Raw genomic sequence first — 17189 nt, forward strand, 5'->3', positions numbered from 1 at the left:
GGTGCCCACCTGGCCTCCCCTCGCGCCTGCCCCCACCCAGGAGTGACTGTGGGCCATCCCAGGAACGCACCTGGACGCCAGCCCCCGCGGCCTCAGCAGAGTGGGTGGAGAGGGCGGGTTCCCTGCTGGCTCGGTCACCCCAGGGCGGGCCTCCCACTTGGCAGGCGCATCGGGTGGGGCCCCGGGAAGGGAGACAGCCTGGGGCCACGCGGCCTGTGTCAGCAGATCCCTCCCGGCCTCCCTAGACGGTGGTGCCAGGCCTCCCCAGAGCTGATGCCCCGAGCCCGGGAGGAGCTGCCCTGCAGGGAGGGGGGCACACTGTTTGCTTGCAAAGTGAGTGATTTTGGCTCGTGGAAACCTTCCATTCATGCCTCTCAGGAGATCATCTTGTCTTCTCCTTACTGCACATTTTTTCATAGCGAACCACCCTGGGGCCTGGGGCCCCTGTGTCCTGACAGAGGGTCCCCTGGAGTGTGGGGCACATTCTGTTCGCCGACCAGAGCTGCTCCCTGGAAGGTAGCTGGGTTTTGTCGTTTTTCTGAGCCCTGGACACCGGCTGATCTGGTGCCACTGGACAAACGTGTCCTACTGGGGAGAGTTCCATGTCCTGACTTGAGCCCCAGTGTTGGGCGCAGTGAGCAGAGGAAGCTCCTCCCTCCGGGCTGTCGCTGCACGTCCTACCCTGTCCCCTGCCCCACTCCGTAGCCTGGGTCTTGTGACCTGGGCGCTGTGACCTGTCACGGGATGACCGATGGCATCTATTCTCTGCCCCCCAGCATGTGGCGTCAGGCCTCGTCCCTGTGGACAAGTCCTAGACGGCCCTGCAGGTGTCACCCAGGGCCTCCCCGGGGGTATCCGTGAGTCCAGGCCCCCTCTGCCCTGCACGCATCCTCGCCCAGGGACGTGTGGCGGGACGGGCCTGGAGGGTGGGCCTGGCGTGGGCAGTGGCCGCGAGGTCCTGTACCCTGGTGGTGATGTCCCTGCAGGTGACGGCATGGGTGGAGCCCAGTGGTGACTGGGGATCCATGGGGCTTGAGCCACATCCGTTCGTGCTGAGGTTGAACTTCTCTGGTTTCCAGATCTTTCCTCTCCTCTCCGCCCTGTGACTCTGGCCACCCGGACGTCTGAGGCCCTGACCCTGAGCACCTCTGGGTGTTGGTCCCATGGTGTAACTTGCGTTCTCTTAACCTCTAGATGCGGAGGTGAAATGCGACCCCAACAACAACGAGGAGGACGAGGGCGAACAGTTTGACTTTGACAGCGGAGATGAGATCCCGGAAGCGGATCGAGCTGCTGTGGACGCCTCCGGGGACAGCTGGCCGGGCACAGATGCCGCCCCCGGCGCAGGTGGGTCCCCAGGGGCCCGGCACCCGCGGCCAGCTCGCTCTGCTGGGTGGGAGGAGTTGGCGTCCAGGAGCAGGACGCTGGCGACCTCCGTGACGAGAACCCAGGTGGCGACTTGGTGTTTGGCGGAGTTTCCTTGACTTGACCTTCCCTCCGTATCCTGGAGGGAGTGGCCATCGGCGCCTCAGGAGCACGGCCTCCCGCGTCACTGTGTCACGTGGTGCCTTGGCCTGTGGGTGACTTAAATCCGGGTCGGACCTTGAAGGGGGTCATCTGCTGTTCCCCGACCCTGGGGACTGGTCGGGACCAACCCTCCGTTTCTTCATCCCCAACAACCACCTCTCCCCGTAGCTACCGACCCCCCGCTTCGGGCAGCTTCTGTTGCTCGCCATGGGGGGAGGCGGCCCGGGAGTTGCGCGTGTCTCGGGTGCCCGGCGTCGCGCGGGCCCTGGGGGCACCCGGTTCCCTCTCGCCTGCAGCCGGAGGGGGGCAGGTCCGCGGGCTCCCCACCCATGCCCTGTGTGTTTGCCTCCAGGGGGTGACGTCGGGATGGGGACAGCCCCGGATGCCCTGGTGGAACCTGCGCCACCACCCCCCAGAGTCAACCCCTACTCGGTCATTGACATCACGCCCTTCCAGGAGGAGCAGCCCCCGCCCTCAGACGCCGAGGCCGAGGCCGAGAGCGCGAGCCCGCCCGTGCCCAGCGGGTACTCGGTGCCCGTGCCCTGCGGCTACGCCGTGCCCTGCAACCTGCCGCTGCTCCTGCCGGCCTACAGCAACCCCGTGGTCATCCGTGCCCCGTCCCTGGACGAGGAAGGTAGGGGTCCTCCCCGCCCCGCACCCCCGGGCGGTAAGGGCCGTTTAGCAGCTCTGTGGTCCTTGCTGCTGTCAGGGCCAGAGGACAGCGACGCGGGCGCCCGGTCACCATCCCCGGCCGAGGCCCGCGGGCACCCGCGCCCACCACTGCAGACCAGCAGCAGGGGCCCCGAGAGCAGTGTTCTCTTCGGGGTGGGCCCCGTAAAGGCTGTCCAGCTGAGTTCTCCCCCGGAAGTCGCATTCTGGACCCAGGACACGCCGGGGTCTGCCCCAGGCCCCAGGCGCAGAGGTTCTGAGGGACGGAGGCCCCTGAGGACGATGCTCTTTTATATGCAGATTTGTGATTTAGAGATTTCAGTGAACAAGTTATTTCACTTCCCAGTTAACAAGTGAGAAAAAGGATCTTAAAGAAAATCTTGAATTTATGTTTGGAAACCATATACGGTTTTCAGGGTTGGGGTTTCCCCATTTGTTTTCTTGGAATTGGCAATAATCTTGGAAATTCACCACAATCAACAATGCCGTTCATACTGTGTCGCCTAAAGAGTAAGAATTATCTAAAAATAAGGGAGTACATTATACAGTTAAAAGATTCAGGAACACATTCTTATATTAATTTGCTTATTTTCAGATAATTTGGTGATCTTTAATAATTGAACATTTACTTTTAGGTTCTGTAGCATACTTGCACAGCATTGGCTGATTTTTGTCTGTCACCCTAGAGCCATTAATAAAACACTATGATAAACGCTATTGTAAGTCCCCAAATCCGGGAACGCGTGTGGATGTTTGTCTCTTGAGTGTTTAAAGGCAAACAGGTGCACCTCCCTGTTTCCTGGGGTCACGAGGAAAGCCTGGATTTTGGTGTGAGGCTGGGCCCCGGGGCCTGGACCCACAGGGAGTGCCGGCTGCTTAACTGTTTGCAGAGTCTGGTTCTCCCGGGGTCGCGGGGTGGCCTCCTGGTCTGCGGGGCCCCCGGTCAGGGTGTGGGCCCAGCACGGGCTCCTGGCGCAGAGGCCGCCCCGCCTGGAACACGACTCTTAGAAATAGGGACAGCCGGGACCCACGCACCCTCCCACCGCCCAAAGCCAGTTCTGAGGTTCCCCTTCTGTTCATTCGTGGTCCTCCACGGGCCAGAAGCTCCTGGTGCTCTGCTTCTGGCTCAAGCTTCCAGATCTTTCCAGAACAGTAAGAGACGAGCAGATGCTCATCATCTCCTGACCTCTCCTTAGCAAAGGTCTCACGGGGGCACCTCTTTTCTTGAAACGGGGAGAGAAAGAAGGCGTTTCGGGTGGGTGGTGGAGACCAGGCCTGTGAGGCGTGCGTTCAGGGACGGGACGTGCTGCCCTTGACACAGACGCAGGGGGCTCATCACGGTGTGAAGCGTGTTTGCCGTCAGTCAGCGTCTTTGTTCACTGACTTTACTGAATGGCTTTGCCTTGTAAGAGGTTGTGTGGGTCGCCCTTTGGGACCGTGTGGTGTGGCGGGAGGAGCAGTCTGGAAGGCCTGCGGTTCAGTGGCCTTGAGCACACGGTGAGCGACTGCGGCTCCGGTCCCCGGCTGGCGAGTGCCCTCCACTGCGTGGGGCTGTGGTTGGTGTTTAGCGGGGTCGGGGCCGTGTTTGGGGGTACGACATTGGGCGCGGCTGAGCTGGACCAACTGTTGAGCTGCGTGAGTGTGTCAGACTGGTTGTGTAGCACACAGTCCGTTCCTTCTGGAAGGGTTTTGTGGACAGTGTGCCAGTGTAGCAGTTACCAGCCGGTCCTTGGTTGAGCACGTGGCCTTTTGTCCTGAGCTCATCAGCCTCTTGGTAAAGCAAACCCCAGAGGTGGAATAGCAGTCAGCTGGGACATGTGCGATGGACTCTGCGTGTGAGGGTGTGCACGTGTGTGTGTGTATGTGTGAGCGTGTTTGTGTGCACACGTGCATGAGCAAATGAAAGTCTCGTCAAATACCATGAACGTGACTCTTTCTCCTTTGAGAGTCTTTGGAGGCTGCTGTTAAGACACATTTTCAAATAAATCACAATTGTAAATTCCCATGACAAACTTTGAGAAATGAGAGAAAACAGGTTTGCTACTCTAGATTGATTTCTTTGGCTACCATTTTAATTCTATTTCAGAGGACCTTTGGATATTGCTTTTTACTGTGATCCCATGTCAAAAACATTTTATTTAAAACCCGAAGACACTATCAGTTTACCGATGTTTATGTTAAGATAAGCTTATCATTAAAAAACTGAAATCATTTTAAAGCTAAAAATGCATCTCCTAAACATTTTCTACTAAACCTAAAACTGTATTTTTTTCTTTCCTCACAGAAACACAGGAAGTAGCACAAGACAGCCAGTTTAATTCTTTAAGTTCTGAGGATCCAGCCAACAGGTATCTTTATTAATCTTGCACACGTGCTCTGAGTTCAGGACCGTCTCCTGAGAAGTGGAGTGCAGTGATCCGAGGTGCTGCCCTGGCGGCCCCCGGTGCTCGGGCCCTCCCCTCCCGGGTCCCGTGCCCTCTACGCTCTCACCCAGGGCTTCTGACGGGGGTTCTGCAGAACACAGGGAGGCCGCAAGGTGTTCTTGCTCTGCGGACAGACGGCAGGTAGACCAGGAGCACGCGGCCCTTCTCCCTTTCTGTGTAGATGAGGCTCTGTGTGCTCCAGCCCCATACAGGGTCTCAGAAACCTGTTGGGGTCCAGGGAAATTTTTCATTGTGTTCCACCCACCTTTCCTCCAGAATCCTCCAAACTGAGTTGACTGGAGATCTTTCTTTCGTGCCACTTGCCTTCAAAAATGCTGTGTCGTCTGTTTGAGAGCCCAGGGAATTCCATCCCCCGGGCAAACTCCTTCCACCTCAGAACCCTGCGCAAATGTCTCATTTTATAAACTCCCTCTTTCATTCTTCCAGAGCTGTGTGGGCACACCTGCTTTAAAACTGAGCGCTTTGTGCCCTCGCTGTTACTTCCTGTGTCCCCTTCTGCTGCTGGTCTAAGAATTCTCTAAAGACCAGGTTTTTCCAAGGCTCAGGATGGCAGTGTGCAGGGAGCATGCTGGGTGTGCCTGTGTTTTGTTACCAGGCAGTCGTGCTGATGCATCATGCACACACCTTGCCTGTTTAGAGCGTACTGTCCTGCGGGTTTCGGCACATGCACCATCCATTTAAAAATTGTGTTAGAATCTATACAACATAAATGCTGCCATTTTAACCACTTTAAGTGTAAGATGTAGTGGCAGCTCGTGCATTTACTGTGTTGTGCAACCATCACTGCCATCTCCTTTCAGAATTTTTCATCATCTCAGACAGAAACTCTCCCCGTTCCATGTAATCTATCTTTCCCTACCCCAGCCCTCGAGAACCTCTGTCCTGCGTTCCGTGTCTACGGCCTTGCCTACTCTAGGTAACTCTTACAGTCGGAATCACGGTAGTTCACTTTGCATCATGTTTGCGAGATTCCTGTGTGTTGTACGATGTATCGGGGCTGCCTTCCTTTTCGAGCCTGAACAATATTCCTTTGTGAGCACGCAGCACATTTTGTTTACCTGTTGACCTCTCGATGGACCCTTGGGTGGTTTCCTACCTCTGGCCTGTTGTGAATAGTGCTGCCGTGAGCACCCGTGAACGAGCGTCGGAGTCCTTGTGCTCACACTCACTCGACTTTTCCTTTCGGGCAGTAGTCGGTCCTCTGAAAGTACAAAAGTACGCTCCTCCAGGAATGCCTGGGATCTCTGGAGAAAGGTACACGCTCGTGAGGCCTTTCTACCTGGTTTTCGTTACATACGTTGCCAGGTAGATTCACCTAAGACCCTTCATTACAATCACGATCCGCGTAGAGTGGAAGATGGTGGGTGGCGCATTATCGCTGGTAACCTACACTTCACGATGGGAAATACATCTGCTGAAAGGATGATTTGTTAGAACAAAAAGAATGTGAAATGACATGAGAGGGTAGCCTGCGACCATTTCCCAAAGTGTGGCCTTGTTTAAACATATGGAAACACTCAGGAATAGTTTAAAATATCATCTATATACTTGCTTCAGATTTTCTCTTTTTTGCTTAACTTTTTTGTGATGTAATTTTAGACTTAAGTGTAAGAATATTTTTTTAATGTGAGAGTCCTTCAACTAAGTGCAGGGCTGATTCTGCTGATTTCCTCACGCTCATCCACGACACGGCACGTTGCATGTCCTCAGGGAGCTGATGTGTCTGTGATCTGGGTGCTTTCAAGACCTTGATCACCTGCCCTGGCCTCTAAATCTTGCAAATATTTAACTGTGCATTACAGCTTATGGCAAACAAACAAAAATGTTGATAAAAGAGACCATCTTGCAGCGACCAGTGCCATCTGTCACTTGCTGTGAAGTGTGGCATTAACTCTGTACTAAAGATTCTTTTTTCCATGCATATGGTTTCCAGAGCTTCCCATGTTGGTCTCTGGTGCTCACGTCCTCCCGGTCTCTCTCCCTTCCAGCGAGGTGCTTGGCACCGCGCTCACTTCCTTGCAGAGCGCTCCCGTAGACCTCATGCCCCTGAGATCCTAATCAGGGTTGTCCCTCTCCCTGAGGAGGCACTCCAGGTGTTGAAGGAATCTGATCTTGTTCTTCCAGATGAAGCATTCCAGTGGCTTGCCATTGCCTGCAAAATAACGTCCCCATCCCTCTGTGTGAGCGTACCAGCAGTTGTGTCATGAGCATTTTTTAAAAAATTTCTGGTGGTGCGATGTCCCTTTCCCATTAACCTGTTCCTAGAGGCCATGAAGGCCTGTCTGTCACTCTGGTGTGTCTTTACCACTGGCACAGTGTGTGAGACATGTAACAGACTCTCAAGAAGTTCTGGTGAAAAACCAGAGGATGATTCAGGTCTTCTGGAGCAGACACTTCACTTCCTCTTATTTCTATGGTGCCAGATCCTGTGCATGTGGTGGGCGTTCAAGAGCACTTCTAAATAGCTAGGAATGAAAGTTTGAACTTGGGCTCTATGTTGAGAAGCCACAGCTGGTGTATTGGATTATGAACGGGCAGACTCTGACCTGCTGAGTGCGGGGCTCCCTCCGCATCCCAGCGATGGGTCCAGGGAAGTGAAAACCCCAGGGTTGTTTTGATGGAAGGCACAGCCTGAGTCTGTGCCTTCCATCAAAACACGAAGGAAGCATGGTCACCGGCTTATTCCTTCTGCATCCCAGGCCCAGGGTGTGTGTAGAGAGAAGGGGAAGGGCGTCCCCGCACCAGTAGATACACAGCAAGGTCACCAGCACCCATGACTTACTTGATGATGGGAACAGAGGTCACTGACTTTGTGAGGACTTCACTCGAAACATTTTTTTTATAAGTAAAAAGAGCAAAGTGGGAAGGTATGGTGGGGGGGGAAGTCCTAAGCTTGAGTCCTCATATGTACGTCCAAACTGTGGGTGAGGGCAGGGTTGTCATAGTGTAAATAAAATGCGCAGATACTGTACAATGCATACTGTAAAATGTAAAAGCTCAGAGCACATTATTCTCAGCACAGAACAGCTGTAATAATATCTGGGGAAACAGAACTTACAGACATGTACCCTCTGCGGACATCCGGCCGTCTCTTGAAGGACTCACTGTTGTGGTCTTGTGGCTCCTTCCCTCTTAGTGAGGACCGCGTGCACAAGGAGGACAGCGCGCTCGCCCGGTGGGTCGCAGACCCGGCCAACACTGCGTGGATGGAGAGTAAGTACCACTGGCCGCCGGGGTCCTCGCCGGGCTCACGGAGGACGCCTCCCAGGGGGATGATGGGTTTTCGTCAGGTTCTGCTGATCATTCTCATGTCCTGGTCAGACCTAAAACTTCAGAAACGTATTCACTTGCCTAACGTACTAACTGGGGCTGTGACCGCTGTCCCTGGCCCTCTCTGAAGCCCTTCCTTTAAACCCTATCAGAACATCGCTGCTTACCCCATCCCAGCACATATTTCCTCCTGACTGCTTCTTCCTGGGACGGTTTTTGGGTTTTGTCATGACAGTCATGTACTTAGGGAACTGGTGCTTTGACCTGGGCCCACGGTCAGCAAATCCCCACTGAGACCTCAATCAGGTTATTTTTCTCGTGATTCTCACTAAGATGCTTTTTCATGCTACCATGTTGAAAAGGGGGTGGGTGGCTGGTTAAGCCAGCCCACCATCCAGATGGCATGCCAGATCTTCTGTTCCACGTGTGGAAAGCTTAGAAAGCTGAGCTATTTTTAACCAGATTTGATTTTTAATTTTCAAAGAAAAGTAAAGATGACTTTTCTAATTATCCCTTTATTATCCACAGTGGCTCGCTAATTTCTGTATAATTATGTTATTTGATTAACTTCCAAGAAAAAACCATCTTAATGGTTATCTAATTATTAAATTACCTCCTGGAATGTGTCATTCTGATTTTAATTATGACATTGTCAAACAAGGAACTTAGCATAAATAGATGATTCTGCTAGGGGGGGCTGTTAAATCGAGATCATTACAGGATGGAATCGTTATCTTATTTTCTAGCAAATTCCTTTCCAAAGTAAAATTTGTCTGACTTTCTCCTATTCCTTGTTTTATTACACAAGTGGCAGTCAATTAGAGTAACACAGAGGTTAAGGGTGATGACCCCTACCACAATAAAAGATTTGGGTGTAAGTTTTTTTAAGATTTACTTCTTAGCGCACAAGCAGTGGGAAGGGGCAGAGGGAGAAGCAGACTCCCCACTGAGCAGGGAGCCTGATGCAGGGCTCAGTCCTGGGACCCGAGATCATGACCTGAGCCAAAGGCAGCTGCTTTACTGATGGGGCCACCCAGGCTCCTTTGGGTATAACTTTTGACTCCCCCCAAGATGTAACTACTTAATAGCCTCCTGTTGACTGGAAGCCTTACTGATGACATATACAGTCAACTAACTCCTATTTTATGCACCTGTTATATATTGCATCCCTGTAATAAAGTAATCTAAAGAAAAGAAAATGTAATTAGAAAAATCATAAATCCATGAAAACACAGTTGTGGTATGTACTACAGACATCAAAAACAAATCTGCATGTCAGTGGACTCACGCAGCTCCCAGCTGTGTTTTTCAAAGGTCCACATATGAGTGTCCCTCACGTTATCTAACAGGAGTAGAAGTGCTTATCGTGAATGCAGTTAATTTTCTTGCAAGGAAACAAATGTGTCCCATATGGGGACTTGACAGCAGCAAGAGAACGAGGAGCATTCCTGAATTTGCTTCCCCCCGCCCCATGTAACAGTAGCTTGATATCAGAGGAGGAGTTTAGAGTATTCACCTCATTTTCTTGTTGTTGCTTAGTCACCAGTGAGCTCTGTGGCTTTCATTATGTAAGACTTTGTAGTGTGGATGATTTCCATGTAAGGCCCAAACTCTTACAAATGCATCTCTAGTTTCACTGCTGCTCTCGTACGTGACCCGCTCATACAGGATGCACTGAGTAGTTTGCCTGTGGAAGATCCCCACTTTTTCTTAGGAAAACTTGTTACAGCTTCAGAGGACATGAATATAGTTGGAGAGATTTTATCCTAACAGGTGTACCTTCTCACCCTCGCCTGTGCCTACTCCCCTATCCAGTGGTTCAGAATATCACAGAATGATGGGTTTATTTTAGCAGCGTCCTGTTAATATAGCCCCAGTTGAGCTGTCTCTTTACTTCTGAAACTGTGTACTGCACCTTTGTGTTTCTTTGCATACCAGAACACATTAACTTCATAAACTTAAAAATATTTATAAAGAGCCACGTAGAGATGTACAGATGAACACAAAATAATGGACTAAGTTGGCCTAGAAGCCACAAAACTCTCTGTTGGAGAGATTTCACAGCTGGTTCAGGCAGAGTGTCATCCTTCAATCCCAAGAAAACATCCTGTCCTAAAAGTAACACTTATGCTTCAGTAAGGTGTAATGCATTAGCCCTTACAAACTAACTTTTAGAATAATTTTAGCATCATAGGAGACTGTGGCCCTAAACAGTGTAAATTATACTTGGTTGGTCTTGGTCGGTTTTTAAACATTTCCCTCTTTTTATTCCAGATCCAGAAGAAGCCATTTATGATGATGTGCCAAGAGAAAATTCTGACTCTGAACCAGGTTTGAATTGCCTGTAATTGAGTTTTAGAGGATTCAGTTTTTCAGTGTCTCCATTTGTGTGTAAAAAAAAATAGCTGGTTTGTACACAGTCCCTAGATACACAGCTTAATATGTGTTTTATGTTTCGTATGTTTATAATATCAATGATATTATGGGTTAGAATATGGGTCCGTTCACATAGGTGTATGTGGTTATAGCACGTTACATAGAGTGATTGGTTAATGTAGAGAAGCAGAAAGAGTTAAAGATGTGAAAAATAGGAATGGGAAGGTAAGAAACATGAAAGCTGTTAAGTGCCAGCATATACCTAGTAAGTTATTTAAGTGAGAAAATTGAAGAAGGAAGTACTAATACTTTTGTACAATTAAAGACTGATATAAGTTCTCAGATTGTAGAAATACAAAATCAGAGTCAAGCACGAATCCATGCCTAGGCACATGCACTTAAAACTGCTGAGCACAAGTCGATGCTCTAATACCAAAACACGAGGGTTTAAAAAGAAGGAAACAAATGCAGTATTAGATAAATATTGGGGAAATTTACCACTCAGGCTCTAAAATCTATTTCACCTTGCATTTCAAGGAAAGGTGTACTGAACCCAATGAAAAAAGAATAGCGTGCAAATAATGACTTTATGAATGAATCTAAACAAGTATCGACTAAGACAGTACTAATAGTATTGTTTCATTTCACGAGTGTAGCTGCAGGATGGGACTACAAGCCCCTAGCAGTGGTACCTGTCACCTGATGGTGGCAGATCCTCAGCATCTAATATCTGCATTTTTCACAAAGAGGGTATAGATAATGCTTGTGGGTTTTTTGCTGTGATAGATTGGGTCTGCATTTAGGGGCAACCGCTAAAAGAACAGAAATAGATTATTTAACTTCCAAACCAGTAGAGAAAAACCCAATCTAGTAGAAAGCAAGAAAATGTAAAATAAGAAAGAATGGCAAATAATATGAAAAAAGATGGCAAAATTAGCCCAAATATATTGCTATTTATAGTAAATATAAATGGAGTCCAGTTGCCCATAAAAGAAATTCTCAGGTTGGATAAAATAACGAAGCTATATGAGATACAAAAGAGAGCTATATAAGGATACAAAACATTTGTAAGTAAGTGGATGGAAAAAGAAATATAAGTCCAATTCCAACCAAAATATAGCTAGTATTACTCTAATATATTGAATGCTAGGCTATAGAATCCTTCACAGGAGAGAACTATAACAGTTCTAAACTTATGTGCACCTAACAAGACCTCTCCAAATTTATCTAAAGCAAAATATGACTGAGATATAATCAGCAATAGTTAACTACATAATTGGAGTGGGAGATATTTACAAGCTCCTTCCACTGTCATGGATATTGGATGTAAGATTAGTAGATTGCAGAAGAACACAGCATACGATCAACCTGAAGAAGCTAATAGTTTCAGAATACACATTTTTTTCCCCAGACACATGGAATAATTATAAAAATTATATAGCATTTATCAAAGCAAATCTTTTTTTTTTTTTTTAAATTTTTATTTATTTATGATAGTCACACACAGAGAGAGAGAGAGGCAGAGACACAGGCAGAGGGACAAGCAGGCTCCATGCACCGGGAGCCCGACGTGGGATTCGATCCCAGGTCTCCAGGATCGCGCCCTGGGCCAAAGGCAGGCGCCAAACCGCTGCGCCACCCAGGGATCCCTATCAAAGCAAATCTTAATAAATGCCAAGGAATTGTTACTCAGGCCTCATTCCCTGATTTTAAAAAATCAATGAAAAGAAACATTTGAATATTAAGAATAACACTAGTTCTTAGCTCACAGAAAAGGCTGAAAACAGAGAAAATTAGAAACATTTTGACTTAATAGTGAAAACATTACATAAGTTCTTATGGGATGGATTTAAAATAATGAATTATAGTCACAATGGCATCTGTTAATAAAAGAAGATAGAAAAATAATGAACTCAGCATCCATCTCAGTCATTTAAAAGAATAGCAAAGGTGAGGACGGAGAAAATAGAAGGAAATGAAAATGGTGGCAGCGAAAGTGATAAACAGAAAACAAATAATAGAAAGTATTGACAGAACCAAAGAGTAGTTCTCTAAAAATAATGCAAAAATAGATGAGCCTTGGGTAGTGTTGAGAAGAAAGGATCTGATTGGGAGGAGAGAGAAGGAAGGAAAGATGGATCAGGAGCAACAAACTACAGTAGAAACTCACACCATAAAGGGACTCTAGAAACAACTTGATAGCATTCAGTTGAAACACTTGGACTGCTTTTGAAGTAGAAAATGTTAATGTACGATGATTCACGATGTAGAATTAATTGCTTAATAGTCTACCAGACTAAGATCACTAAGATCAGAGTCCTCATCTCAGAGTGGCTAACCCATCAGGGGACAGGCAGTTCCTCTGCTCTACACACAGTTCCAGTGGGCAGTAGAAGACAGGAGCAGGTAACTCACTCTAAGCTTAAACCCCCTTCACCCAAAGGGGTGATGCTGAACGTCCTAATGAAAATGTAAAGAAATAAAATCCAGCAGTATCCCAACAAGCAAAAGCCACCCTTAACCCTTTAGATTTGTCTCAGGAGCTTATGGATCAGGTAGGTGGACAGCTACAAGCCAGGCCTGATTCTTCCCAACCTGGGGGAGGGGACAGGGCTCTGGCTGTGTGCATGTTGCTTTGCGCTGTGGCCTTTATAGGGGCAGATGTTGCATCAGTTCAAACAAACAGGCCTGTTTGGTGTTTTTGATGCATTTAAAGTATCTGATAATTAAATATGTTCAGTGAAGTAGGTGCAACTAGATTTTTGAGGTTCCTTGTGAGTCTGATTGTAGAATTCGAGCTGTCTAGGATATCAGCTGCCTGGTAAACGATGGAGACACAGACACATCCGAGGGAGAGCAGAGGCCTGTGTGCTTTGTGCAACATACAGTCATTTAAGGTGAAGTTCTATCACAGTACTGGGTGGATACTGAAGAATTTCTCATGAGACATGATGGTGACCATCTGTATATTTTTAAAATTGTGGTAAAGTGCACACTGCATCAAACTGATGATTTTAACCAGTTTAGAGCGCACAGTTTAGTGGGACAAAGCACATTTGCGGGGTGATGTAGCCATCGCCACAGTAGCACTTCTTAGGCGCGTCCTGGCCTGGGGCTGGTAGCATGGTTACTGCCCAGAAGAATCTCAGCCAGGTAGACCAGCTCTCCTTCGCTGGCTTGTGGGAGAAACACCTGCCCTGTGGTGGGTTTACTTTCCAGTGTTGGAAGGCATCAATCTGTGCATCCAGGAGCTCTAGAGGGCCTCATAATTCACAAACCGTCAATCATCTGTAGTTCATGAGACACTGTAGAGAGGCCTTGAAAGTTTCAGGATGCAGGGGAGGCCCAAAGAGCCCTTTCCAGAGCACGGAGGAGCATTATTCTCACACATTCTGACCACTGAGTGGTAATGTACCTAAGTTAAAGGTCCGTTGGGCCTGCGCTTGTGATGGCTCTTACTTCCCCAAGATGGACAAGCCATCCAGCCCACCCTAGAGCAGGGTTCACCCGAGAGCAGGACCCTCCACTGTCTCCCCGGACCTGGGACCAGCTGGTGCACCTGCAGCTGGCTCCCGCAGTCTGGAGGTCTTGCTGTAGGCGTGAGCGACACCTGCAGTGCTGTGTGTGCAGACTGTTTCCTGCAGACACACTAGCCCGACGTCCAGAGGGTGAAGGGAGGAGGGCGTGCTAATCTGGCAGCTTCAAGATTTATGAACCGCACTGGGGGGACAGCGCACAGGCACATTTCTGCATGTTTGGGCACCTCATTGCTGACTGGTCCGTGGAAGGTCAGCGGGTGCCTCCACTCGTGGCCAAATGTTGCTGTCGGCATGGCTCTTGGCCCTGCCTCACACGTAGCCACTAAGCCGGAGTCTGGCCGCACCCCCACCTGCCCTGTTGCCCCAGTTGCGCAGCAGGTGGTCAGTTGCAGGTGTCCTTCAGGCACACTGAACCACACCACTGCGGCTTCTGGAAAGTGAATTCATTTTCAAATATTGGGCGGTTTTATCCAGATGACATTTACTCCATAGAGCTTTTAACCAGAAATTTGGATTTCTGTTTTATGTTGTGGAATTAATCTGAATCCAGTGGAGACATAATGCGAGGCCAGGGCAATCTGAAGTATTACAGGAATTTTCAAAGTGACAAATTCGTATCTACTTTTCATTTCCAGTGAAAACAGATGTTTTCCTTTAAATGTCCTTATATATACAAAGCTGGCTCTTGGCCCTAAAGGATCTATCCATCAGGGCTTAATTACTGAAGATTTTTAAGGCCAGGTTTTATTACAGAGGACAGTTGAGGATGCCTATGGGATAAATCTAATCAAGAAATGTGAATGTATTCTCGGGTGTGGAAATGCCGTCTTTTATCTAACTTTGTACTATCCTGCAGTGATAATTTAAGCAGAAATTACTCTTAACAAGACACTTGTACCTGAGAAACTGCAGCTGAAATAACCATTTATGCTCGTGTGTTTAATAAGTAATAGAAATCAAGACACTGATGCCTTAGAAGTTTGTAGACATTTTCCTTCCCGGAAAGTCGGCCACCAGCCACACGGCACTGCAAATAGCAGATCCATCCGTATTTTTTGTACCACTGTTTTTTTTTTTTTTTTTTGGCATTGGTCAAGGCATATCACAGTTACTTGCTGTGGATCTGTGGCCTTTGTATCTACTAGAAAGATTAATTATTTGGTGGTGAATGTCCTTGCCGTGGGAGTGCCCGTAAGGCGGCTCGGCTCGGTGAATTCACTTTTGCAGAATACAGATTACGAAGTAAACGATGGGGGAATCAAAGCCTTTGCAACTTTTCAACCCAAGCTCCCTTGTTCTTGTATTTGGTGGCATAGACATGTGTTCTTCACTGATTCTGGAATGACTGATGTGATTACGACATTTTAAAAGCAGTAATAGGTTATAAGACTTATTACACCATTATTAGCACAAAGGCAAAATTCAGTTGTTTCCCATGAGCTTCACGTGTGTTCATATTTGGTTATTTCTATCATTGATACGCCCGTCGCCTCCTTGTCTACTCTGCCTGTATTCCGTACATTTATCTTCATATGGCTGATAAGTTGTTTGGCATAATTCTGGTAGATTCTTATAGACCAGCGGCCCTCAGGAGATGCTGGGATGGGGGCTCCTGAGCACTTGGTCCAACCCTGCACATCGCCGCCCCCGACCCCCGACCCGGTGATATTTCATTTTGGCATTTTTGCCCTCAGATGAAATGATTTATGACGACGTGGAGAATGGAGAGGAAGGTGGAAACAGCTCCTTGGAATACGGATGGAGCTCGAGTGAATTCGAAAGTTACGAGGAGCAGAGTGACTCGGAGTGCAAGAATGGGGTCCCCAGGTCCTTCCTGCGCAGCAACCACAAAAAGCAAGTATGTGTTCAGTGTGTGTGAGAGACAGAGCATCTCACGTTAACACGCAAACCGGACAATAAAATTTGCGTTCCGTAATATCTAAGTGTTTTTAGGATGTCGCTGTGTGGTATGAGGAAGGCTAAGTGGTAGGGAAGGGTCCCTGATTTTACATTGTGTGTATAATCATCGCGGGGAGTTTTTATAAACAGACCCACTGAGAAGGCCCTAAGTAGCCGTCCTCTGCGTTGTGCTGCGTACACGTCCTGCTGTCTGTGCACCGTCACGGGGTCCGTGCGCCCTGAGCGGTCGGAGTCAGGCCTCTGAGACACGGATGATGGTGAAGGACAGAGCCCCGGGGGGTGTGTGCGCATGCGTGTGCCGGCCTCATGAGATGGAGGTCTGAGGAGGAACTTCAGACATCAGGAGCGTGACTCCTGGAGTTGGGCGGATGCGGGCCTGGGAGCACTTGCATTGAGGCAGATCCTCTGGCGGAGACTCGTGGTTTTCAGTGGTGAGTGGCTGTGCCTTTGCTCTCGGCTGCTGGGCTCTGGCTGTCGGTGAAAGGGGTGATCCGCACTCGTGTTCACAGATGTGTTTTCTGTGTGGGGCTGAGTGGCAGGCCACAGGCACGGAGGCTGCTGTGTGACCCTGTGGGTGCAGACTGTGACGGCATCGATGCCCGGCCTCTGTGACTGTGTGGGTGACGCCTGCACCCAGGAGGCAGCGCAGTGGGTGGGGCGGGGCCCCTGTGTGCACCCGGCTTGCATGTGGTTACAGGTCACCTAGTGTTCTCCTAGTCTGTGAAAGGGCTTCACGAGACTCAGGAAGAACCTACGGCTTTGTGTGGGTCACCCGAGCCCCTCACGTCATTGCACGCCCTCTGGCAGCGGGCAGCACAGCCCAGGCTAGTGAGGGAAGCCGCCCTGGGATTCACTCCCCGCCCCCCCCCTCCCGCCCCCCGGGAGAGCTGTGCACAGGCCCCTCGGAAGAGTGGGGAAAACACTCTTCAGTTTCCTTCCGGCGGTGGGTTGGGTGTTGGGTGTTGGGTGCCCCCTGACGAGCCAGTCACGCGCTTACTGGACAGACACTGCCCTCCTCACCCTCCGAAGGGACCCCCTTTCCTGGACAGCCCCCCTGAAATGCCGAGTGAGAGGCCGCCCCCCAGTGGGGAATGGCCCACAGGGTGGCTTGGGAGCCGGGTGATCACATGGGCATCCTCGTCGCTCCCTCGCCCCGGCCCGGCCGCCCCTGGGGCAGCTGAGAGCAGGGCCAGCAAGCCGGAAGGGCCATGGAGGGACCGGGCATGCTGGTGCAAGTCACAGTGTTGAGCCGGCTTACTGGTCGCCTGTTGACAGGTCAACTCAAGGAGAGTCCTTTTTATTTTTAATCGAAATTTGCTTAGAGTGTCTTTGCCTGGGTTGATGTGGGAAACACGCTAGAGAAGCATGAGGACTGGGTTCCCAGGTCCGAGCCGTGTGTGTCACATGGAAGGTGTTGGACCTGCATCTCCCCTCCCGTCAGTGT

General features: G+C 49.4%; 1 protein-coding gene across 1 annotated transcript in view; it reads left to right on the forward strand.

Moving 5' to 3' along the window:
• Positions 1-17189, forward strand: part of ARHGEF10 (Rho guanine nucleotide exchange factor 10) — a 78934-nt gene that overhangs the window by 12872 nt on the left and 48873 nt on the right. The window contains 6 exon segments of the mRNA XM_055335438.1: positions 1195-1347; positions 1880-2161; positions 4481-4544; positions 7777-7853; positions 10185-10241; positions 15520-15683. Coding sequence (XP_055191413.1) covers positions 1195-1347; positions 1880-2161; positions 4481-4544; positions 7777-7853; positions 10185-10241; positions 15520-15683 — 797 coding nt within the window.

This window comes from Nyctereutes procyonoides, unplaced genomic scaffold (genome assembly GCF_905146905.1).
Source record: "Nyctereutes procyonoides isolate TBG_1078 unplaced genomic scaffold, NYPRO_anot_genome, whole genome shotgun sequence".
NCBI lineage: Eukaryota > Metazoa > Chordata > Mammalia > Carnivora > Canidae > Nyctereutes > Nyctereutes procyonoides.